Genomic DNA, 27048 nt, shown 5'->3' with positions numbered 1-27048 from the left:
TGGATCCTTCTTCCCCACCAAAACCATCCATCAGGGAAGAATTGGAAGATCCTAAAACACCAAGAATAGTTAACCGGACCCCTGAAAACAACAGGCTTGGTGGGTAATAAGAATTAAAGAGGTATTCCCACCTCAACTTTTCATCTACCTATAGCAACTTGGGGTGGCAAGAGATACAGAAACAGAAGTGGACGGCTTCACTGAATCTCAAGTACTGTTTTCATAAGACTCATTCACAATAATGGTCGTTTTTTTCGGAAACAGTGTAGAACAGACCGCAATTTGGTGTTTTCCACTCCCTGTCACCACAGATAGATTGGTATTTTGATCCCACCCTTACATGCTGGGATGGAAATACACCTTTAAGGCAGGCTATTCCACAAAGGTAATGCAAATTTCCAAACATGCTGTCTTTATGGCAATTTGAAGTTCAGTTATACAAGCAACAGCCAGGAGTGAAGATGTATCCATCCCAGGTGTTGCTTATGAGAACTATTTCAAAAACTTTTTTTTGTCAGAAAAACTACATGGGAGAGAAGAATAGCTATGTAACCCAAGAAATACAATCACTCTGTGACGGCGAGAGAAACAAAACGATAGTGTGTTTTCACAGAATACAGAAAAATACAGTACACAAGGTGATCATTCAATGGTACATCACACATCTTACCAGTGACTAGTTGTCACCAAAGTTGGTCAGCAGGTTGACAAAAAAAAAACAGATAAGCAAATGACAGTAGTACAGCAGGTTTGGTGTAGGTAAAGCTCCTGGAATGGATGCAGGTAAGTAATGCACAACATGCACAGTAATGCACCAGGATGAGCAGTAAATAGTCAGGGCACGCTCATGCTTTTATGTCATATTCTTACACATTAACATCTTAAATAGCAGCCTGTGGGATAACACTAGCACTGAGACCAATGTTAACCCAAAGGCATACATACAGCCCATTGTATAAGACACCTTTCCTTGTCAACAGTGATCCGAAGAACATGGATTGGTCACATGCAACTTGTACTGAACAACTAGTAGAAAAACTCTCAATTCTTGCTGTGTCCACACCAAAACTGATGTCCAGATTTATTACTGTGTTACATACATTGCTAATACTACACAAAGCATGTTATATTAGATGCTGGTAGAATCTAATGGGCACACTAGGGGCATATAGGGTCTGACCCAATATAATCCATGACAATGATATTAGTTCATGCCCAGATGACGGTAGGATCTAATGGGCACACTAAGGGCATATAGGGCTTGACCTGCTATAATCCATGAAAAGCTGGATCACTGTTATGAAAGGAAAGCCATCTTTCTGCATATAAGGATAATCCAAAGAAAAGAAACATCAAAACAGGACCAAGAAAAATGTAAGGTACAGGATAAAACATGCTGGAAAATGAAGACAGCAGCCCCCTTACACATTTTAGGATACATGCTGGCAAAAGCAATACTTACAATGAAACATAAGCACATTTCTTTTTTACAGTTGTTAACAAATGACAAAAATGAGAATGTCTTTCCCAGGGTAGTAGATTACAAGAAAATTAGTGTAACAGAAGACGGTTTAGAAAGTGGGGGATGAAGGCAGACAGAGCCCAGATATATATTCGCACCACCTTGTGTGTTCAATGTTAGTGGCATCTGCAGATTTCTCTGCTTGGATATTAATACAACAAATTTAGTAGACAAGCAACCCAAACAAGCTTATGTAAGACAGGGGGAGGACTTCATACACGTAAGTTTTGTGTGTTATATTGTAACAAACGTAACATAGCATTTAACTGCACCAAAAGCTTTGTGACACGGTGACTCTAGAAAGTGACAGAATTGCATGATAATGAAAGCAGATGGTCAGCACCAAAAATCACTGCCAATTTCTCTAGGAATATAATCATGGAAAGCCTTATCCCAAAGAGTAGATGTAAAAGTAGGCTGGAGATGTACCAAAGACAGTCACATATCTACAAAACAGCCTACAACCTAAAGTATGTCAGTGGAAGAGTGTTCACTATGCATTAAAAGGGAACTTGTCTTCTTTTCTTCCTTCTTTCCTCCTGGTGAATTTCTAAAGACCAAAGTTTACAAAATTGTAAACCTTGGTCTACAAGACATTTGAATGCTATCTATATATATAAGCCATACTTGTTGTCAGACTGTTAACCAAGTACATGAATTTAGTCATTTTTTTAGGAGAGATAGATTTTAGTACCTGAAGAGCAGGTCTCTTCAGAAGAAAGCGCCAAAACAAGCATACAAATAGGAAAAATAGAGACTGTCCTTAGTAAGGATAAGTCTTCCACAAGAATCTGAAATGGTGGTATTAAAATGTCTGTATTAATGTCTATTAGGTCATCTTCATACAGTATGTGAACATTTTGTCATGATATGACTGTAAGCTAAGTGACTGAGCTTTTTTAGTCAGAAAAGATTTGGCCTGTGTTTTCCTTTCATTCTTTTCTATGAATATCTGACCTAATTATCCTTTGAGAAGAAGAAGAACAAAGGACAATGTGTGCACAAAACAAATCACCCAAGGCCAATAATATTAAGGTTACTTGCAGATGAGTTTCCATACCTTACTTGTAAGCACAAGTGTAATAAAACAAGAGATGGTCTCCCATTAATATCCATGGGTGGTTGAAATGTCATCAAAATAAAAAAGGCCCCTTAAAGCTCTGACCCACTGATCTTGCCCACAAAATCTGGCCCTTACCAAAGTTATTTAGATTTTTGTGCTTTTCCATATGTCCAGCTTCCAACTTCAAAAGCCACTGACAGATACCATTGTACCAATCAATAGTGCGGAAACACCATCTCCATTCTCTATTTAACACATGTGTTCTTTACCACATTCACAAATCCATCAAATAAAATTAGGGCACTTTGACCAGCTCAAGAGAGGTCTGTCCAGTTAAGAACATGACTAAAGAATGGGTAGCAAAAATAAATGTTGACCTATGTAATATAGCATTTAAAATTGTTTAATGTTTCAATATATATATATTTGATATTGTGGAATTTTAGCATCTAACAAGATTACTGGGTGTCCGATTGAATTACTTTTTCTTTGTCAGCAGGTAACACAACTATACCAAACACACATTATATTCAAGCAAGGAATTGCACAAAATATGATGATCTCCTTAATGTAGACGCAATGGCTAATAAACCAAATCACGTAGCCCTGGTGAAACACTGTGTGACCCAGCCACGTAAACATGTTTTTGACACAAAGTATGAACAAAAATCATACTTTATTCTGTGGAGCCTAAAAATTCTCCAACAGGACGGAGACGATGCAGGTATTTCTGGGATTCTTAATCTATCTCATATCTGTAAACGACCAAAATACCAAAAGATCTATAAAACCACAAACCTAGGAGGATATAAAAAAAATTATAAGTCAAAGATTTCTACAGTTTGTTATGGCCATGTATACAACTCTTAATTGAGTTTAGTAGGCACTGCAAAGAGAAAAGTATATTCAACATCCAATATGAAACCATCTAGTAATATATGGCTTATTGTACACTAAGGCTTGGTAACCACCATTACACTGGTTCTCTATAAAAACCCAGAAATACAAGGTGTGTAACGCCAAATTTTAAAAAAGGCTGCATCATAAAATATTTAGTGCAATTGTAGCTCAACACCTTATGTTACTTCATAGAGTCAGTTACAAACATTAATGACTACAAAAAACAAATGTAAGCGCTATTACTCCATACGTAATAAAATCTATAAAAACTATCACAATTAAATTATACACTGGCAAATGTGTAGTGAGAACTACTTTTACAAACATTTAAACATAAAGTGCAAACTATGCCTAGAAAAGCTTCACCATCGTAAAATCAACTGTACAACATGCAGTTCTTACTCCCCTAGCAGCTAAAAACATGGGCACCATCTTCATCACTAAAACTAAGGACTGTGTCCTCGTCATTTACTTCCTCAGCATACTCTTCCAATTGAAGGCTACCGAATGAGTAATTATTTCTAGGCATCGGTGATGAATTTAACACTATTGGGTTCCCATAAACAAGTGGGTGACTAAAGGAATCACCTATGTCTGAATCTGTATCACTTGATTCGCTACCACTACTGGTGGAACCATCAACCATCGGACCACCACCCAAGTGATCTTCTACTTTAACAGAAGATCGTAATATTGGGCTGTACTTGGATTGCTTGCTCTCAAAAAGTCCATTTGACATCATTTTAGCTTCTAAGGCAGCCATTTTGGCCAGATGGTCTAGCCTTTGCTCCTCAGCTCTATGATCTACTACAGGTGTTGAGGCCATCTGACTTAAAATAAAAGGATCAGTATCAGAATGGTTGCGGTAGCCACTCTTTAGTTTCTGAATATGTGGCCTATGTAATGGTGTGTCATACTGTGCATAGTCAAAGTCGGGGCTACCAATATCATTATCTGGAATTCTTGCCCCATTATTGTTGTATACATTTTCGGAAATAAACCTTGGAGAGCCGCTCCTGTTAAAAATTGGACTTGACCCCTTGCTTCCAGGTGACAATGGACTAGCAAAAGGACTACGACTATTAGGGGCACTGAACATTTCATCTATCAACGAGCTGTGTCTGGGCATTTTAGGGCTGTTGCCGGCATAAAAAGACATGCCAGCTGAGTCATCATCTATGTATTCTTCAATAATATTAGAAGATGACCTAACAGAAGACATTTGTTGCTTCAGTTTGGAATGTTTTACATAATCATCTGTCCTATAGGTTCCATTACAATGGAAACCACCCTCATCCTTGTCATTTGTTTGGGACTGCGAGCGCATTAAAAGTGCTCTGTGAATATCATATTCGCTATCTACATCACTGCAGTCAATGTAAGGTATTGAGTTACTGCTGCCATGAGCAGCCCGTGATGCTGGACCTGTGCTGGGGTGGTGTGCGTTCTTCATATTCTGCTGTACATGGTCTTTGGCTGCTTCTTCCCCATCAATTGTCAAATGTGTTCCTTCTTTTCCTCTCTTCTCCACTTTCTTTGGAGATGGACTTCTGTGTTGTATTAGCACCTCAGTCACTAACTTCTCTTCTTTGCATGGTGATAATGTTTGTATCTCATCTGGTTCACAACTTTGTATAAGGGTTACCTTAGGACTCTGTTGCAAAAAGAAAAGTAAAAATGTCACATGCTTAATGGTTACAATTAAACAGGACAACAAAAACTCTGACAATCAATTTAATAACATAAGGTATTGATAAGCAGAGAACCAGCTCTTACCCAGACCCTTGGGGGTGTAATTGACAGGCTATTGAGCGCACACAAATTAATCTGTCAAATACTGTCCAGAGGAGATATAGGGTGAGCCCGTTACAGTCTGGTTCAACTTACATGTCCAGTGTATTCCAGCAGCGCAACTAGTAGCAAACATACATAACATTTTGTGCGTTTTTGAATTCTAGTATTTTGGAAATGTGGATGCATTCAATATATTCAAACTGTCATTGCAAACAGCGCTAAATCACTAAGTTTGAGTCTACATGCCTCAGAAATTGTCTTTCCTATTCTCTTCCTCCTTCTTTGCTTCTTAGTGTAGACTAACCCTTCAAGGAAATCTACAATCAAAATCCAGCAGGGATAAAGAAGATCCAGGAACTGTGGCCAAACTTATTTTTGTTATCAACTTAAATTATGCTGCTTACACTGTGCAGGAGCACCTCACCCTGCCAACTGTGTAACAGGGGAGGGTGAGACTTGCTCTTGCACAGCGTAACAGCCTGTGAACCTAAAGTGCAGACTCAGTATCATTATATTAATAGCTTATTTCAGAAGGAAGCCATGGATAACAAAGATTACCACAGGATTTTGGTAGAGTTAAAGGACATAATGACTATAGAATAATCCATTACACAGTTCCTCTGGTGATTTTCTATGAGAGAGCACAAAAAAACAAGCAACAATTTTGGATCATAATAATAAGTAATATGAAATAGTTAATAAATGACCCCTCAGGTGTACAAAGCATTTGAGCGAAACTTTTCAGATAACCCATGATGTAATTACTAACTTTTTTTGGCACCTCTAAAATCTGATCAGATGATGGAGACGATAAACTTCTTATGGAACAAAGCTTGCTGTGCTTCCTACAAGAGAATGCATAAAAAAAATGTAAACTTCATAATACTTGCAAACTTTACCATTTACTTCAACTGCACTACATTAATCACTATTCATGCAGTCGCAAAAGAGAATCTCTTACCTCTCAAACTGTACTTTTTTATGTCCTCCTTCCTTCACATAATCCAAAACTTGCTTTTGTGTTCGGCCACTAATAGAAAAGCATAAACAAAATTAATAGAGAATTTTTTTTTTTCTTAAAGGGGCTGTCAGACTCCTTGGCAAATCAGGGAGGCGGGCTGGGGAGGAAACTTTTAAGAAAGGGAAGCTGTACTTACCTCCTTTGCTCCCCAGGTCCTGGGCCGCTGTCTTGCTGGTCCGTGCCCCTGTTTGTTTAAAGGTGCAAGGAAGCTCTGCTGAGTTTGGCTACCGGCTGAGATGGCTGGCCACGCCTATCCATCCCTATTCCCAGAACTGTATAATGTGCTGAAATATGAGGACGGGTAGGTGTGGCCGGACATGTCGACCGGCCAGAGGCTGAAATCAGCGGCGCTTCCGTGCCCCTGTAAACTAACAGGGGCACAGACCAGTGAGATGGCGATAGCTTTCATGTCCTATCTTTTCCCGCATTACGGCGCCGTGCGCCATACATCCCTATGGAGAGGGGCGGGGGTGAGCCCTCTGTGGGGCGTGGGCTGCCCTCTGCCCACCATGCTACGGTATGGCGGGCAATGGCAGTGTGAATACAGCCTAAGGATAACTATATTTTATTATTTACATTTATGACTCATTTCTAGATTTAGTGCTTGACTAACACACCAGCAGCAACTTTTGGAAAGCAGTTATTATAGATATATAGAAGGTCTCTCAAGATAAAAGTACTGTATGTGCCATTAAGTCACAATGAATCAGACCCTTTTCAAGTACTTGCAAGAAGTACAATTTGCCAGAGGCAGAGGACATAAAATGGAAGGATGTGTCATGTTTTTTTTTTTTAAAAAAGAAGAACATATCAGGTTTATCTAGCGACAAATAGTAGCTGGAGGCTTTTGACTGCACTGATTTAACACTGACCCTTTGCCACTTTCGACATACTATTCTTAACAGTCAGCTTATGACAGCCTGGCCCATATACCGGTAGTAGATGAATAATAGCATTATTTACCTATATTTAATATGTAAAACAGAAATAAATGCTGCATTTTCCTACTATAATGGTCAACAATCTAACATCCTTTCTGTAGATCACCTTTTTCTTATTCTACACTTTCCTGATGCTGATGACAGATTTGTTAGTGACACTGAGGGGGTGATTTATCACAAGTCTGAGGTGTGTATTTTTGCTTCCAAAAAGTTACATACAGTATCTGAGCAAATGGTTCATGTACACAATTTGTTATTGTGTGCTATTTTTGCACAAAAAACTGGTGCAATTATAGACATGCAACTTTTTGGCGGGAAACACGCGCACATCAGACTTGTAAGAGTTGTGATAAATCCTCCATGCGTATTTGTTCAGTATGTAAATGAATATGGTAATGCAGTTAAATGTAAAGGCTTAGTAACTTCACTTTATGATTCCAACTGAAGCAGTGCGGACTTTTGAACACAACATAACATGTAATAAGTCGTCCTCAAACTTATCTCTATGGCAAATGAAGTGATCCATAATAATGAGAGTTATAATTAACACAACTTATCAGCGTTGTTTAAAGAATAGAATTCACCCAACATAGTAGTAAGGGCTCATTCACACTGGCTTTGTTTTTCATGTCTGTGGTTTAGTGATTTCCACAGATGCTTCACAAAGCCATTGATTTCTTGGGAGTTTTTATATTTGCTTCTATTTTCACTGATCTGTTGTCCGTGGAAAAACTTATGAAACCTGCCCTATTATATTTGCTTTTGTAATGTGCATCCATGAAGAGAAGTCTATGGGTACACAAAAAAGAAACTGATGAAACATGTTTTATTTTCACTAATGAGGCTGAAAAACCAGGTGTGATGTTTTCAATGCAATGTTAAACCTTCAGGGTTTTTTTTTTGCACAGAGGCAAAACAGAAAAAAAAAAAGGGAAACACAATGGAGACAAAACGCAACGGATGCGCAACTGAAGCGGAGCACCAACGCTAATGTGAAAGAGCCCTGAGTCTACCAAAAACACAAGTGCTTTGATACAAAATTAGAGACACATTTGATTATATACCCCATTTGATTAGCTGAACATTTATTTTGATGAATATTAATCACCAAGTTTTTACCTGAATCTAAAAGAAGAACCACGGCTGAATAGAACTGGCTTTGGCTTTGGTTTGGGTTCCTCAAATAGCCTGAAAAAGGCATGGTACTCAACACATATTTTCCAGAACGACTTGCAGAAATCCCGACTAGCCATCATAAATTCCAAAGTATCCTGGTAAGAACTCTGAGCACAAAAAAATAAAACTAATGATTTTTCATGGGAAAGGACATTCGGTTAAATAATTTCACACTTAGAAATGAAATAAGTTTACTATACCAAATACAGGTGGTCCCCTACTTAAGAACACTCGACTTACATACGACCCCTAGTTACAAACGGACCTCTGGATATTGGTAATTTATTGTACTTTAGTCCTAGGCTACAATAATCAGCTGTAACAGTTATCACTGGTGCCTGTAATGAAGCTTTAGTGTTAATATTGATTCTTATGACAACCCAACATTTTTAAAATCCAATTGTCACAGAGACCAAAAAAGTTCTGTCTGGGATTACAATGATAAAATATACAGTTCCGACTTACATACAAATTCAACTTAAGAACAAACCTTGAGACCCTATCTTGTATGTAACCCGGGGACTGCCTGTACAAGGGAATCTGTCACTATAAAATGCAGCATGAAACTTTCTACAAAACTATGCAACTTGTTATTTTTTTTTATCTAAAATTCTACAAATTCTGTGAATCAGAATCCATAAGCAGTATGTCCAGTCACACAGAAAGGTCCGGCACTTAATGTATAGGACATCCCACTGGGCTCCTAAGCATAGGAAAGGATTTAAATGAATAGATTTCAGCATAAAACACAATTCGCCTCACCCCACCACCTGCTAGTATAACATGCTGCCTGCAGACTGTGACTTGCCATGTAACTTACATTTGCATCAGGCCGTAGCTTTATAAGAAACCTTTTTCTCTTGAAACTCAGCTTTCGTACTTTCGCCCAGTTAAATGCATTTATTTTTGTGTGACCCTGTAAAAATATTAAAATGAAAAAAAGATGATAGAATTTTCAATTTAGATAAAGCCAATGAACGTGTAATTCTATTTTTATCCTAAGAAACTCTGAGGCAGTATGCCACCCAGAACTATTAAAATGTACTATTAATAATACGTAAGTGTGACCCAGATCTCAAACAATGTCAGCTTCATGAAGTCGGACACATGGAAATCAATATGTCAATAGAGTTTCTCTTAATTCTGTAAATAGTGCTCAAAACCGAGGTACATGGTGATCGGAAAAGTTAAAACCAGACTGAACACCCAAGCTGAACACACGTATCCTTGATATGTGTACATACCTTTTCTTTAGCTTCATATAATAGCTACCATATTTACCAACATGTGCATGTTGAAAACAATTCCAAGACTGTTGAAAGCAAGGACAATTTTGAATACTTTTTAAATGCTATATTTATTTCTGCAGAAGGAGGTTAACCTCATACTCCAGGAAAAATACATGATACACAGCGATTTGTTTAGTGTTTATGTAGAAGTCAATGTCAAACACTGGCCTTCAAATGACATCTCTTTCAGCTTAGAAAAAGTTGAATAGAATTGCTAAAAGTACACCAATGCTTATAATATGTTATACGAAATGTCAAAATGTGGGAAATGCTTTTGACTAAAGACAGCTTTTAATGCAAAGGAAACTTGCACCGATATTCCTAAACCAACTTGGACGACGTGGCAAAATTGTAAAGAATAGGACAATGCCATTAATCAAACCTGAAATACAAGGATTCCTGTGTTGGCAACAGCAAGGTTGATTTTAGTTCCTTCTCTATCCTTGGCTGGATGTAGTCTGACACCGTACATCTCCAAGCGTCGGGCAACCTCCAGAAGCTGGAAATCTGATTCAGCCGGTGTCTGCCCACTGTGGAAAGTAAAATGGCAATTTTACTGCTAGAGGTTGCCTTTAACATAGGAATTGACATATAAAATAGTTAGATGTATCAAATCAACAAGTGCAATTTTTGTCCTGTATAGGAACACCTAGTAAAGCAAATAGACTTGATTTTTAATTATGACCTCCCTTATTTGGTCATCATATCTGCCTCATTCGGGTCTACATAAGACAATAGCATTTAAGCTGCTGAAACATTTTAGAATGGTGTTGGCAAAACAAGCATTTGGCCAATAGTTGCAGTTATCTTACCCAACTTCATGTTTACGTGAGGTATACATAGGTGCTAAATGGGGCTCACACCCCTGGCTGCGGCTAATCCGCCAGAGAATAAAAGGATTAGACAGTGAAAAATCAAAGCACCCAATCCTTATCTCCCTGACACCTGCCATGAGGAGACCATGCATGGACAGTTGTTAGAAAATACTATGTTAGAACCTGTAGAACAGCACAGCAAAAGTGAATAAGATATTGCATTCATAAACTCACAAGTGATTGCGGTGATACTCAATGATCTTTTCTTCCAGGGCTTCTTGTTGGGGCATGTATGTGTTTTTTGACAAATGTTCCTGGTCAAGAGCTTCATCAAAATCTCCAATTTCAGCTAAATTAACAAAAAGAATATTTGTTCAACAGAAAGTCTTCATGTATTTACTGCATGTCCTCAAAACAGAATCATCTCTCTACTTTTGCCAGTTCAGTCATTTAATTTAACCCATTCATCATTGATGACTGAATGTCCATGTCAATTTTTGCAGTTCTGTTAAGCACTTCTTTAAAGAGAACTTGTCACCAGATGGCTCTTTGCTCTTTATTACCGTATTTTCCGGACTATAAGGCGCACTTAAAAGCCTTGGATTTCCGTGGAAATCCAAAGTGCGCTATATAGTCCGGTGCGCCCTATGTATGGCGCTGGGCAGCGGACCTTACTTACATAGGTCCCCGCTACCGGAGACAGCAGATCTCCAGCGGGAACTGCAGACCACGCGGCACGAACAACTTCTGCCGCGTGGTCTGCAGTTCCCGCTGGAGATCTGCTGTCTCTGGTAGCGGGGACCTATGTAAGTATGGTCCACTGCCCTCCTCCACCTCCCCCTCACCTTCCCCACTCACCTTCCATGCGTCGCCGGTGTCTCTTCTCCGCGTCGCGTCCCGGCGGGTCTCCGCTCTGCCCCCGGACCTCCACCACGCCCCCGGACCCCGCGCCTTATAGTCCGATGCGCCTTATATATGGAATTATTACATATATAAGGCGCATCGGACTAATGCGCCTTATATTCCGGTGCGCCTAATGGCCCGGAAAATACGGTATTTGGTTCAGTATGATCACAGTGATACTAAATTTATATAGGTTATATTGTGTTTAAATACATTTTCAAAAATTAAACAAATGTGTACGTGAAAAAAAAAAAAGTTTTGGCATCTTCTGACGCTAATAACTTTTTAATACTTTGGTGTACAGAGCTGTGTGAGGTGCCTTTGAGGACTGTTTTGATCAGTTGTTATTACATTTTTTAAAAGTTGCATTTAGAAAATTTGGGTGCCGGCAAAAACCACTTTTATATTTTGATAGATCGGTGAGTTTGAGTGATACCAAACATGTTTGTGATTTTTACTGTTTATTCCATTTTATATCAGTTCTAGGGAAAGGGAGGTGATTTTAATTTTTAGGTTTCATTTATTTTTTTTTTCTCTATTATTCAGACCCTCTAGGGTCTGATCGTTCATACCATGTACTACAACGTAATGTGAGGCTGTCATGGCAAGCAATCGCCGCTTACCAATGACGTCCAGGGGAGTAACGATCTGAACAGAGATGGTACGGTGAACAGTGAAATATAAATAAGCTAAAATTCTTGTATAGCCTATACAATGTGATGATGTAGATCTGCGCTGAAAGGCACTTCTTCTTGTCTTGTGCCCTTACAGCAAATAACCCTGTGGTATTGGCATAGTCAGGAAAAATTGGTTATCAAACTTTGCAGTGCTCTTAATCATTTAATTTATTGTTAATATTTAATTTTGGGCCAAAATAAAATGTAGTTTCCAAAAAGAATTACAATTTCTAAATTGCGCCTTTTCGTTTTAACTTCTGTGAAAACACCTAAAGAGTTAACAAACTTCCTAAAAGAGGTATAGTTTCTATAATGGGGTAATTTCTGGGGTTTTACTGTTATTTCACACTCTCAAAGTCAATTGAAAAATTACATTTTGGCGAATTTAATGCATGTAAGGTTTTAAGACTCCTAGATATCCTAGAAAAATAAGAGGACACATACAAAATCATACCAACATGAAGCAGACATTCGGTAAATCATTGTTATTTTATTTGGGTAGTCTCTCTGGAAAGCAGAAAATTTTGAACTTTGAAAATGAAGATTTTTTTTTTATTTACCCATATTTCCATTTTTTTATAGCTAAAAACAAAACATGTTACCCAAATTTTTCAACTAACATGATGTACAATGTGTTAAGAGAAAACAATTTCAAAATCACCTGGATGTGTTTAAGCGTTCCAAAGTTATAGACACTTATAATGAAACGTTACATACAATGTTACATTCTAAAAATAGGCCCTGGGCACGATGGTAAAAACTGGCTTTGGAGTCAAGGGATCAATATGACATTGTGTTCCTGGGTGCCTGGGTTCAGGAGATATAGCCGTTTCAATTTGGCTACTGTCAAGACGTTTCTAAACATCCTTTCGGCACAGAGCACGTGCAAATAGGACGTAAAATGTTTGGTACTCATGTAAATCTTGCACTTATTTGGTATTTGTTTTTATGCTTCAGAATAATGTAGCCCCATGTATTACACCACAAAACTGCTCTATTTATAAATATTTATAATATACTATAAAAATCACAAAAATGTAAGTTTCCAAATTTAAAAATGGATGTTTCTTGCTTTGTTAAAGTATTTCTATGGGTTGGAACAATTTATTATAACATGAAACTCAAAGCTCAATGGGCGCCTGAATCATACCCTACCAATTTGGGACTATGGAAGCCAACATTACAATTTATGCATGCTATAAGTTTCCATTGGACACATTTTCGCATAATTGAAAGGGTTATCCAAAGTTTGCATGTTATCCCCTATACAAAGCACTAGATATCAGATAACACGCTGGGGAGTAGGGGGGTTGCATTCATGCCCAGAAAGGGAACAGCTCTCTAACTCAGGCTTCACCAGATGAATGAAGCAGACGCTTGACCAAACACTCTATTGCCAGAGGTCGGATCCCAATTGATCTGCAAGTTATCCCTGCTACCCTAGAGGTAGGAAATTACAGGAAAACTTGGGACAACCCTCTGAAGGTGTTTCCAGAACCCAAGACTATTACTTGCCTATTTACAGGATAGGTTATTAAAAGTGGATTGGAGGGTGGGTGACACTTCCACATTCACCTATTTTTTTACAGTACAGACAGAGTTGGAAAAACATGGCTTGTTCTGGTTCAACGTATATCTAAAAACATACAAATAAAAACTTACACTGTACGATGTGTGAGATGAGGAGAGCAGCACTGCTTTCATTACATGTGAGCTTGCCTTGTACTAAATCCTGCTTCACTTGCAGGGCAAAGAGGTACCTAAAGAGAATGCAAATCAGACAAAAGAAAAATATTTAGAAATTATATAAATATTATTGTCATATCAAAAATATACAACTGAATAGAACAACTGGAAAAATTGTATAGCTATAGGAACATGGCACAACAGGTGAAATGAGCCACCCATTAAATAGAACCGTAGCACGGTTTCCTAATGCTGTGTTTTTTCTTATAGTCCTGTGATTTAGGCAAAGTATATAGAAAGGCTAATAAAATACAGCATGCTAGAGGGAAAAAAAACAGGTCAACGGGTCGTATTCACTTATGCTCAAGAGCGATGTTCAGTCTTTTGTAATGGAAATCTTGGTGAATTAATGAAGAACTGCATGGATGAAGTCCGTCACATCAATCGCATTGGAAGGAAATCTGAACAAATGAGTCTAATTTCTGACAACGATTTTTAAAACTGAAAACACTTATTAGTGTCCTGGGAATTTTTTCTTAAACGAATAATCTAGTGAGATGTTTTGCCTGTCAGACATAAGCTCAATTTATCGGTGCATGAAAGATGCAGCAATTTGTCTGACAGCTTCAAGCCTCACGTGTAAGTTTCTTCCAGACAGGAGCTCATTGATTTACATGAACTCCCACTTCTGTCTTCAAGTTAGAGGATATCAGGATAATGGAAAGACAGCATAAAATGTAATAAAGCTCCTCATGTTCTCTCCCTGGAGTTACTACATACAACGAACTGTCAGGAAAACCTCAACAAGGTAAATCCTGATGTGACATGTTATGTATTAAACAGATGGTCGCAAGGACAACTTTATATGCAACATTTTGACCAATGAGAGTTATTATTGAGTATATGATATACTCACATAGGCCAAAGTATTTTTGCATATCTGATATTTATATAACCTCCACATATTATCCAGCAGCTCTATCAGTAAGCTTTTGTGTTTTTGTGGCAAAGGCAATGTAACTTGTAAAAACAAAGAGAGAGCAGACAAAAGCAAGTCATGGCTGAATTCAAAACCTTACCACTGTAGCTACAAGACTCCCATATTATAATTTATCATGACAGTGAAACAGGTATTTAGAGACATAATATATACAATATATAAACACAAAACAACAGTAGAAAAACAACACGTATAAACAATGACAAACATTTACAAACAGAGATGAAACAGCCTCAGAGAGTGAATAGCAAGGAATGTCAAATATGGAACTCAGTTCTATGCGAGAGGGAAAAGAGAGAAAATATAGAAAATATGCTATACAAAACTAAATATTTATGCAAATTCATATAGGCAGAGATAAGACCTTTTATAACCAATATGCAACTCTGACTTTACATGATATATGTATAAATTTACTACCTTAACCCCTTATCACCGACACTAGTTTTCAGCTCAATGACCAGACTCGATTTTTCAAATCTAACATGTCTCACGATAATTGGTTATAACTTCGGAACGCTTTAACATATCCAGGTGATTTTGAGAATGTTTTCTCGTGACACACTATACTTCATGTTAGTTATAAATTAAAGTGATAAGTTTTGCATTTCATTCTGAAAAAAAGTGAAAATTTGGCAAAAGTTTCTAAAAATTCTTCATTTTCCAAGTTTGAAATGTTCAGCTTTCCAGACAGGAAATAAAACTACCCAAAAAGCTTGATAAATTACATTTACGGAATGTCTTCTTTATGTTGGGATATTTTATGCGTCCTGTCATTTTTCTACGATGTTATGAGGCGCAGAACTTTAGGTGTGATTTTTCTCATTTTCATGAAAATTTCTAAAACTCACATTTTGACTTTGAAAGGCCTAAATAATAGTAAACCCCATACATTACCCCACTATAGAAACTTCACCCCTCAATGTATGTAAAACAACTTCTATTGAGTCTATTAACCTTTTAAGTGTTTCAAATGTGTTAAAACAGTATGGACCTGCGATTTAGAAACTTTTGGATTTTTGGGGAAAATACATTAATTTAGGCCAAAATTGACAGTTTCATAATAAATAAAATGATGAAACGCTCTGCAACGTCTAATGCCCAATTTCTCCCGAGTGTACAGATACCCTATACTTGGTGGTAAACTGTTGTATGGGCGCACGGCCGAGCATAGGATCAAAGCAGCGCCATTCACAGCAGATCGTCACATTGTACAAGCTATAAATTTTAATTTTTTTTGGTAATGCGAACATATGATGGCTTATTATTTGCGTGGTGCGTTACAATCTATAGATAATTAATTTTGGGGGTCTATAGCTTATTCATGAGATTTTATTAACTATTTCAAGGGTGACACAAACAAAATCATAAATTTTTATTTTGGATTTTTAGCACTTTTTCCCCCCGCTCACCGTAACGTACGATTACGCTGACATCTCATTTATATCGTTTTTCTTATCTTTGCTCAATTTTACTGAGCAAAACCAATATTGGAGAAAATCGCATTGTCTTTACTAATGACAACTTTTTAGGGCCATAACTTTCGTATTTTTCTGTTGTCGGTTCTGGTTGAGGGCTTATTTTTTTGCGAAAAGAGTTGTTCTATTCAGTCGTATCATATTAGGGAACATAGCTTTTTTTGATCACTTTTTAGAACATTTTTTGTGATGGTGTTTGATGAAAAATTGTATATTACGAGAAGTTTTTCGTATTTTTTTTTTCGTTGTTCACCGAGCGGGTTCAATATTGATTTAGATTTATTGTACAGATTAATACGGACGCATTGATATACAAATATGTACATTTTTATCGTGTGTTTTGTGTTTTATATACTGTATTTGCATTATATGTGTAACTGGGGAGATTATAGGACATTATTTTATTTCTTTCTTTTTTTTTTTAACTTTCATACATTTTCTACCTTTTGGCTTGAACAAGCGATCATCCGATTGCGTGATCAAGCCTCTACACTGCAATATACTTGTATTGCAGTGTATAGTGTAAGTAACATGCTGCACATGCTCAGTTACATACAGCTGGGTCCTGCCAGGAAGGCAGAACCCGGCGAGAAAAGGAGCCGGAAGCCTCGGGTCACTCGCCAGACCCAGGGGCAGTTGCAGGAGGGATCGAATCCCCCGGTAAGCACACTGGGGGGTCCGATCCACGTGGGACACACTTGCACGCCGCGGTCATACTTGACTTCATATCACAGACCGACACCGGCACTATACTGACCCGATGTCCCGAAATCTTCTTCTGACGCGGCGCCGTAGAAAGGTGTCGCATCAGAAGAAATACCCTTAAAGACCGACGTAGAGGCAGAAGGACTCTGAGGCGTAACCAGAGCCCCTTTGTGCTGTATCTTACAGTATGCAAGGTGCACTCCCCCCTCCCACTGTGTGCTGAAACTTCCTCTGCTGCAGTGAGATTACATCATAAAGTGCTGAGGGAGAAGTGGGGAGGGGGAGACAGCCTATGATGCTCAAGCCCAGAGGGGCTCTAATAACACTCCTCAGACCACTACTTGCACATTAGCTGATTTTAACAGTTGATTTTAAAAGGAATGATGCCATGGATAACAAATATAAGAAGATAACCACAGTCACGGTGACTGGATCTATGAGTAAGTGTCCCTGGTTTACTATGCTTTATTTTGCTAGTAGATTTCCTTTAAGTTGTTATTAACTTTGCAAAAAACTCTGCATAAATCAAGAATACTAGTGAATACATAAAACTTTGTAATATATTGTCAGCAAAGCGCTTCCTTTTCAACTTAATTCTCTTTCTCAAAACTCCCCTGAATTCTGTCTTGCTAGAAAGAGACAGAATCTCACTGTGTTGTTAGATTACATAGAAGTAGGTGGGTAGAGTAAGGAGTCACAGTAGCTCTACCCACCAGGTGAAACCATGCACTGCATGCAAATTAAAAAAAACGGTTTTATTCCTTGTGCACACACTGGACTATTTGCATAGTTCCCTGAAAGGTTGAATATATATTAAGAAAGATTTAACCAGGCTGCCTAAGTTAATTGAAGAGGATGTCATTCTTCTCTTTACCAGAAACATATATATGGTTTATATGTATAATACTCACCTTAAAGGGAACCTGTCACCAGAAGGTACAATTTAAATGGTGACAGGCTGCAATAAGCACTGCCTAGTACATTATGTAAGTGTTAGTTTCAGATCTCTGCTCCCCTCGGGTTCATGGCTCGTTTCAAATCTAACGTTCGCTGGTTAATTAGCATAACGCTAGGCACTGCCCTCGCTCGTTATTTTATTCCTAACCCTCACACATCCTATTAGCGCCTAACCCTCCCTCTCTGATGTCAGCTTACCACGCAGCAAACCTGGCGCGTGCATGGTGAGCCCTATACCCTCGTTACACCCTGGAGCCTAGGTGTGCTACTATGGCTGCAGGGTTGGAGGTACAGCACAGGGTAGATAGTAGCAGACTTAGGTGGGTAGGCATATACTTTTTTTTTGTAAAGCAGTCCCAGACGACAATTATATTGGGCAATGTGGGGACCCTAAACCAACACCACTTAAGGACCAATGGTCAATCACCCACGTTGCTAATTGTTAATCTTTTCCTTTAGGCTCCTTGCACATGTACTTAAGCTTGCCCGGGCCGTAGCACACAGGAGAGGGGAAGGGTGAGCAGTGCCGTACAGTCATATGTACAAGAAAATTGAGCCAGCTCTATCCTTTTCCTGTCAACGGTAAGGTACGGTGGGCGATAGGTCCACTCATATGGATGGGCTATTTGCCCATGTAAATGAATGTGGCTGTATGCCACCCATACTGAAACGGTTTGTATGTTCTCTCTGTGTTTGTGTGGGTTTCCTCCGGTTTCCTCCCACACTCCAAAACATACTGGTAGGTTGATTAGATTGTGAGCCCCATTGGGGACAGGGACCGATTTGGCAAAACTCTATGTAGGGCTGCATAATCTGTGTGAACTATATAAATAAAGGAATTATTATAATGGTATGGGCTGCATGTGCAAGGGGCTTTACTCTGATCAGATGTTATCTTTATCTTCAAATACAATTAAAACTGAAATGTCATATATTATGTTTTAATATTTAATATTCAGCTTTTGGGCTAGGAGAACTTGCAGGAGCAAGGGCCATTCTACAGAAGGGGAAAAATGTGAAAAGTCCCACCCCAGACTAATTCTTTCCTGCTCAGTGGGTGGATGTAACAGATCAGCAGAGGGTTAATTCTCTAATATAACCGGTTGATTTTGACAAGTTAAACAGCTACATGTAAACACCAGTATCTTCTATTTACTTTCCTTGTTTATCTCTAGGTCTAGTGTTTCTTTACTGTTGTGTTTTGTTTCTATACATCATGATGAAACATTTTAAAACAAGCAAGAGAAATAATGACCTCCTTTAAGTGGGTAGATCTGTGCAGTACACATTGCCAAAATTGCTGAAAAACTTCTCGGAGCCATGAAAAAGCTGCCAGCTGGCCATGTACTCATAATTCACAACCTGCCAGACCAACATTCTTGAAAACCAAGCAGTGCTGCTTACAAATGTTAGTTTTTACATATCTGCCATTTCTAAAGTCTTCAGTTTCTAGCTCTTTTACAAATGTTACAGAAGCAAGCCTTTATATTTGCCAGGGAATAACTTCTCCAACTGTATACAGGCAGTCCCCGGGTTACGTACAAGATAGATTCTGTAGGTTTGTTCTTAAGTTGAATATGTACACAAGTCGAAAATGTATATTTTATAATTCTGACTTTAGCCAGATTTTTTTGGAGTCTGTGACAACTGGATTTTAAAAATGTTGGATTGTCATAAGGACCAGGATTAACAATAAAGCTTAATTGCAGACACCTTAAATAACTGTTATAGCTGTTTATTGTAGTATAGGGCTAAAGTACAGTAAATTATCTATCATCAGAGGTCTGTTTGCAACTAGGGGTTGTCGGAAAGTCAGGTGTTTGTTCTTAAGTAGTTGCAATCATCGTATTTGTATTGAAATATATGGCAATATTATTAAGATTAAAAATATCAAAAAAATACCTAGTGAATGTTGGTATCAACATACCATCCTATGCTACAACTGAGAAATCACATATGGATGAACACAGCCATCCAACAGAAATTACCCAACTGTTATTAAATTACCCAATTATTATTAAAATAGGCCCAGCAAGCACTAATTTTCGTTGTAGAAAAAAATAAACCAGTGCCTAACGAAATGGATACAAACTGTTCAACATTGGCTATTCATTACTGCAACTTTGTTGCACTGGAAACTTAGCAATTGTAATTAGTGTAGACAAAATACCGTAGACTACATGTGATTAACTGGCTTTTGTAGCCTCTACCAAAGGAAAACTATGAAGGATTGTAAACCAAAAACACTTACATTTAGGTGTGTGCCCTCCGTCAGGAGCTGCTCTTCTTTTAGCTTCTTATGCCCTTGATTTTGCAACAAAAGGCTTTAAAAATTATGCAAATAAGCCTGAGGGGTTTCAGGCTCCATATCTGTCAATTACGCCTGGGGCCCTTCAGGTCCTTTGCACAATTTTGAAAGCCTTTTTTGTTTGTTTTTTAAACCAAGACACAAGAGGTTAAAAGAATAGCGGATCCTACCGATGAGCCACATACCAGCATGCAAGTGTGCTTGGTTTACAATCCTTCATCCTGGTGGTAGATTACCTAAATATTATGTTTCCACAAAAAGATAAGTAGCACATTTCAAGGTTTATTGGAAACTAGGTACCCATCATTTGTTCAGCCCCACAGATATTCTGGCTTACTCTCCGTTAGCCAGGGTGAAAGCACCATTGAATGGAGGATGTGTGAGTGCAGAGAATCCCCACTTATATTCTTGTGCTAAAATCAACATTGTGCATATTACTGTACTTTTTATAAATCAGATGACACAAACCTTGTTAATTCTTCTTGAAGTTGGGTGTGATCGGGTGGGAAAAACTTTACAACAAACTTTAGAACCGTAGTCTTGGGTCCTATAATTAAGAGAACTGGAATCAATACAGTTTAAGGGAACATTTGCAAAACAGAATAGAAACTGAACCTATTAGATTATTGCACACTCTGTTCTGAAACTTCAATCCCAGGAAAGCACTCTTTCAGTCAAAGAATAGAGTTTCGTAGTGCAACTAAGCTCTGTTCATTTCTATACAGCTCAGCTGCAATACAGACACAAACCCTGGTAAGGTGTGGCACAGTTTTTAAAAGAAAGCAGCCCTATTTTTTCGACCCCTGCGACCCTTTTATGGATTAATCAAGTTGATGCCTCTGATATCATTGCGGACTGATTGGACACTATGATATTCACTATAAAACAAAGCAGTTGTAAACGGAGCATGTTTTAAAGGTCTCTGCCCACATCTGGTCACACTACTGTCATATCATTAGGGGCTTCAGTTGTTTAAAGCTGGTGAGGCAGAACAATAACAAATAGGATAGGACTGACACCAGCAGGGACTAAAAGATTTCCTTGACTATATTTGTTTTCCATCGAAGTTCCATCTTATATTCTCTAAACCTCTGAAGCCTAATTACCATACCCCTACATTTGATACTTCTGTCAAGTATCTCTGAATACGCTTCTTTAAAAGGGATTGCCCTGTGTTTAGATATTCCTGACTTCATACTTTTTGGTGCCCTCTTGTGTTCCCTCACGTATATATCCTGTTTTGGTTAACTGCAGAGCCAATATCTATTGGTTGACCAGTACAAAAGCCAATCTACATTTCTCTAATGAAGATTATTCAGGTAGTCTGACATGGCTACTGGACACGCATGCTTATCAGCACTGTATCTTTTAAGTGATCATCCAAAGAACACCAGGGGCACTACAAGAAGTTCTGTAGGTAACAGCAGTATCTAGACAGAGGAACGTTCTTTAAGAAAAATATTTTATTTAAATTAAAACATAGAAAGAAAAAAAAAAACACTTACTTCTAACTTGTTTAATAATCGGTTTCAGCAGGTCCAGCCATACCTGCAAAGACAACGTCAATGTAACTACAATGCTGTTTGTGTTTCATTGTGAGTCACTTAAAACAATACCACACTCGGCTAGACATAGCTACCAACAGTTCTTGTTATCCTCAATCAGCTTCATTTACTTACATTATAACTGGCATACATGCATATATAAAATGTGAACAGGGGTGTGAATCATTATAGACCACCATAAATAACAGATTTTGGGGACCCCTGCGCTTTAACGACTTAAAACTCCAGTACTTTTGAAAACCGTGGTATCAGTGATTACAGAATTAAATTATGTGATCCTCTCAGATGTAAGCATGACACATCAATGTTCTCTGTAGACAGCTATGTACAGTTTGATAAACACGTGCAAACAAAGGTGAGCAGCATTACATGGATTTCATAACACATACCATCATTTTCCTATGGTCCTGAAATTCCAGTCCAAAGTAATCCCCTTCAACTAGGTTAAGGTGGCTACAGACAGCATCTAGAAGTGCTTTCCCAGGGGCTCTTAGCTACAATAAAAAAAGAAATAAATTGTAAATTCATGTATCAAATGAAACAGTAAAAAAAATATAAAATGACAATTCAAATATAAACGTCTGTGTGCATTAGTGTTTTTATCAATACTTAAAGGGAAACTGCAATGCGGATTTGGGTCTTCCACTGAACCTGTTTACAATATTGTCCTTCCTAATCATGTGAAATTGTTGATTTTATAGAAAAAGAGCTTTGAATACTGTATACAAATGACTTATGGAGAGTCACAGATAAGAGTCATGTTTGCCTTTCCTCCTTCCTGACTTAAATACTGTCCTGGAGGTTAACACTAGTACATCATCATCAGATCGCTTAAAGCGTAACTTTCATTTGAGATCATTTTTAATATTGTGTGGGGGGATGAGGTGAACATTTTACTAGTATATTTCATTAACAAATTCAGCTTAGTTTGTATAAATAAATAATAAAATGAAGCTATGCCTCCCATAGAGATGCATATTCAAGCCCGTACAGCGCGTGTCTACAGGGGCTCACATCTAATCTCCCCATGTTTGGTGCTCTGCGAAGGAAGAATTAACCCCTTCACTTTCACAGTGATCTCTGAAAATATTCTGCAGCCAGGGAGAGAGCAGAAAGGGTTAACTCTCACAGTTGTGTAACAAACAGGATAAGTGAAAAAGAACTATACTATAGACAGATTTGCCATAGCAACATAAAAGTAACATTGTAACTACAAACTAAGCAGAATTCCGTAATGAAGTATATTTTAAAAAATGTACACAACATCAAAGATCATATGAAATGCTGATTACTCTATAAGCAGCCACCATACAACAGAAGATGATGTGTCGACTAATGATGATGAGCCAGGCCTATAGGATAGTATTCAAGTCTGGAGGGGGCATTTCATCATGACTCTTCAAGCATTTAAAATACAGTGTTCACAGTACTTTTTCTGTGAAGCGCTTAAACTTCCAGATTATAGGAAGACCCTGTCACCGTCCCATATAACAGGTTAATAGCAGTGTGTGCCTTTAAGCAATGAAACAATCTTAGATAAAAATGTTAACTGGGGGTGGAAGATAAAAGGTTCCATGCTGGATCATCTAAGTTGTAAGATGGAGACCACAGATATAAATTACAATACAATAACACATGGCTAATATTTTCTATGCTAAACACATATTATAAAATCACTGTCAAAACTAAGGATAATTTCATTTTTGACAAGTATATTATCCAGAAATTCTTAAATTTATGAGCCTAACTTTAAGACACATTCATTAAGCCAAAATCCAGACTGCTGGCTATTAAAAGCCGCAATGATAAGACCAACAGAGTTGGTCTCAAGTTTCTGGTGGACTAATTTTCTGCATAAAACTAGTAGGTGTTGTTATACTAGACAGAAAGATGCACCAGATTCATCATTCAGAATCAACCATTGTGATAAATTTGGCCCTTAATAAAGCCATGTAATCCAAGTCAGTAGGGTCTAGAAATTAGACAGTAATAGTAAATGTTGGCCAATGTAACAACATTGTTACTGTCTTCTTACATAAAAAGCCTCTGTTGTGGTTTGGGTAAACATCAACAACAAAAACAGCACTGCCTGCGGTCATTATATTAGAAACTTTGTTAAAAGCAATGAAAAGAAATCCAAAGAAATAAATGATTTGAAAAAGTGGTTTTCCCTCAGTAAACTATAATTAATTTTAATGCAAATATATCTGGAAAGTTCAGTCAATAAATTATGAGAGGTAGACATCTAGGAAGTGGCATTTTCCTTGCGCTGATGAAAGCGCCATTCAAATGTGAGTAACATAAAGAAAGGTACTGAATAGAGATGAGCGAACATGCTCGTCCGAGCTTGATGCTCGTTCGAGCATTAAGGTACTCGAGACGGCTCGTTGCTCGGACGAGTATTTCCCCTGCTCGAGATCGAGCATTTAATTAAAAAAACACAGTGAAGAACAATGAAGAATAGAATAAAAACAGTGAACACAGGATCATTTAAGTGAAAAACACAGTAAAGAACACAGTGAAGAATAGATTACAGATGTTCGGCACATCTGCTTACTTGTCGGAAGATACGCGCGGAACGGTGCGAACAAAATAGTATGTGAAGAACAATATATATGTGTGAAGAACACATTGCAGAACACGGTGAGCAGGACAGAGACAACGAGGAGCAGCACAGAGACACCGGGGAGCAGCACAGAGACACCGGGGAGCAGCACGAAGACATGGGGCAGCAGCACGGAGACATCAGGCAGCGGCACGGAGTGGCACGGAGACATCAGGCAGCGGCACGGAGACATCGGGGCACGGAGACAGCGGGGCACGGAGACATCGGGGCACGGAGAGAGCGGGGCACGGAGAGAGCGGGGCACGGAGAGAGCGGGGCACGGAGAGAGCGGGGCACGGAGAGAGCGGGGCACGGAGAGAGCGGGGCACGGAGAGAGCGGGGCACGGAGACAGCTGGGCACGGAGACAGCGGGGCACAGAGACAGCGGGGCACGGAGACATCGGGGCACGGAGACATCGGGGCACGGAGACAGCGGGGCACGGAGACAGCGGGGCACGGAGACAGCGGGGCACGGAGACAGCGTATCTCCCGACAAGTAAGCAGATGTGCCGAACATCTGCAATCTATTCTTCACTGTGTTTTTCACTTAAATGATCCTATTCTTCACTGTTCTTCACATCTGCTAACTTGTCGGGAGATAATATACGCGCGGAACAGTGAAGAATAGATTGCAGATGTTTGCATACATCTGCTAACTTATCAGAAGACATTCTTTTTCAATTAAATAACACATTTTATTCCCGAACCATGGTCCCTTTGAAAAATGCTCGAGTCTCCCATTGACTTCAATGGGGCTCGTTATTCGAGACGAGCACTCGAGCATCTGGAAAAGTTCGTCTCGAATAACGAGCACTCGAGCATTTTAGTGCTCGCTCATCTCTAGTACTGAACCAACACTCATACAGCTCCCACTGATCTCCAGCTGAGATCTGTCCTCAGAAAAGGGGACATTTCCAAAGTACAGCCTGTACTTGTGACTCCTTTTCAGGGTTTAATTCAGACCCAAACATAATTTACATTACAGAATGGATATAATCTGCATTGCAAAATATGACGGTTTGCATTAACATCTTAATGGGATAGTTTCCACCAATCAGTACATTTCTGCTTCCCGTGTTAAATTAGTTATTTTTGCTAAAGTATTTGAGTTGGAAAGAGAAAGAGAAGGAAAATTCTACAGTTCCCAGGGCACTATCAATCTCTGACATAACCTGATTCCCAGATGAGATAACCCCTATTCTACATGGGTTATATCATCAAATGTGTCATGAAGCCTTGTGACCCAGTCATACAAAAGGGGAACTTCCTTCTAAATTAAAATGTAGATTTCCTAGAAAAGTGAGAAATGAGGAAATAAAGACATCTTCAATAGTAAAGCCCATTACAAAAAAAATACTGCATTTATAATATTAATGCTACAGATTTCTTTCTAAATATGAATTTTTAAAAAATTGTGAGCTGCTCGGATATTCTCTTTATAACAATAATGCAGTGATTTAAAGGAAATCTACCATTTGCTTTTAAGCATTATGAACCAAACATACCTTGAGAATGCTGTAGCTAAACTGATGCAGAAACATATCTTGTTTAATCCCTGAATAAAGTGGTTCTGCTGAAAAACAATTATAAAATTACAAATGATGCTCTGTCGCTTCTTTGGCTGGCTCAGCGCTTCTTCTGACTCTAATTGTGCACTGCTTCAGCCTCGTCCTGCCCAGCATAAGCCAAAAATACATCATCACTGTGTTGTCCCTGAAAGGCAGAATTAATCAATCGCTGCACCATACTCCCCAGCTGCTGTGTATTAGTCATCCAGCTCAGGTTGATTAGTCCTGTCTGGATAGTTCAGGAAGCTCCATGTGTTATGTGTTTATAAAAACACCCTCCCTTACCAAAGGTCTTGAATTTTATAAAAAATTTTTTTAACAGAACCACTCGGTTCAGGGATTAAACAAGATATGTTTCTGCACCAGTGTAGCTACAGCATTCTCAAGGTATGTTTGGTTCACAATGAATTAAAACTTTTTTTTAACAAAACACAATAAGAAGAAGAAACAGAAACTATTCTAATTATACATCCGTATTGCTGCACGACATCTCATGAATTTTGAGCAAAACCATCAATGAAATTAAATGTATCTTCTGCTATTTTACCTCATCATCATAAGTCTGAATGAAGAAACATACGGCAAATACAGTAAGATCCAACTACATCTTTGCCACGTCACCAGTTTTATTTTGAGCCATAGAAATCTTCAGGCGTAGTTTTATTTTTCTCCAATGCTAAATAGCACTTTAAGAAACCCAACCTAACTACCAAGAGACTGGTGTGTAATCACTGCACATCTGAGAAGGAAACACCCAACAATTTTAAGTTAAAATAAGTAAAATCTGGGAAAGTGCAAGTCCTGTATGGCAGTCTACAAATTATAGGCTCAGAAGCTTGGTGAAAGGCTAAATAAGAATGCCATGTAAGCATAGGTTGGTTTTGATGAGTAGTAGGGCACCTTAGTTCATGTCTATGTCATCAATGTCCTTGAGAGTTCTATTTATTTATATGGTCACATAATATTGTTGAATGTTGTTGTATTTTATAATGGGAGTTGTGAGGGCTGTGCGGGGTGCTGCTGAGCCTTGGAGGCTCTGATGTGTCATGAGAGTGTGGCTCTAAGCTGTGTAAGC

General features: G+C 38.5%; 1 protein-coding gene across 2 annotated transcripts in view; it reads right to left on the bottom strand.

The window, feature by feature from the left end:
* The window catches only part of FARP1 (FERM, ARH/RhoGEF and pleckstrin domain protein 1), a 118201-nt gene that overhangs the window by 22531 nt on the left and 68622 nt on the right, over positions 1-27048 (bottom strand). The window contains exons 3-13 of one of the 2 annotated variants that reach the window (XM_072135465.1): positions 22190-22294; positions 21741-21783; positions 20704-20782; positions 13764-13861; positions 10756-10870; positions 10089-10236; positions 9238-9333; positions 8361-8524; positions 6241-6309; positions 6061-6124; positions 4911-5139 (exon numbers count right to left, since the gene is read on the bottom strand). In XM_072135465.1, the coding sequence (XP_071991566.1) occupies positions 4911-5139; positions 6061-6124; positions 6241-6309; positions 8361-8524; positions 9238-9333; positions 10089-10236; positions 10756-10870; positions 13764-13861; positions 20704-20782; positions 21741-21783; positions 22190-22294 (1210 nt within the window). Of the gene's footprint in view, positions 1-4910; positions 5140-6048; positions 6125-6240; positions 6310-8360; positions 8525-9237; positions 9334-10088; positions 10237-10755; positions 10871-13763; positions 13862-20703; positions 20783-21740; positions 21784-22189; positions 22295-27048 lie in introns of both variants that reach the window. The other variant, XM_072135464.1, reaches the window with a different exon arrangement.

This window comes from Engystomops pustulosus, chromosome 2, assembly GCF_040894005.1.
Source record: "Engystomops pustulosus chromosome 2, aEngPut4.maternal, whole genome shotgun sequence".
NCBI classification, from domain to species: domain Eukaryota; kingdom Metazoa; phylum Chordata; class Amphibia; order Anura; family Leptodactylidae; genus Engystomops; species Engystomops pustulosus.
The sequence above is the reverse complement of the archived record's forward strand: the minus strand, read 5'-3'. Positions and strand labels throughout refer to the sequence as shown.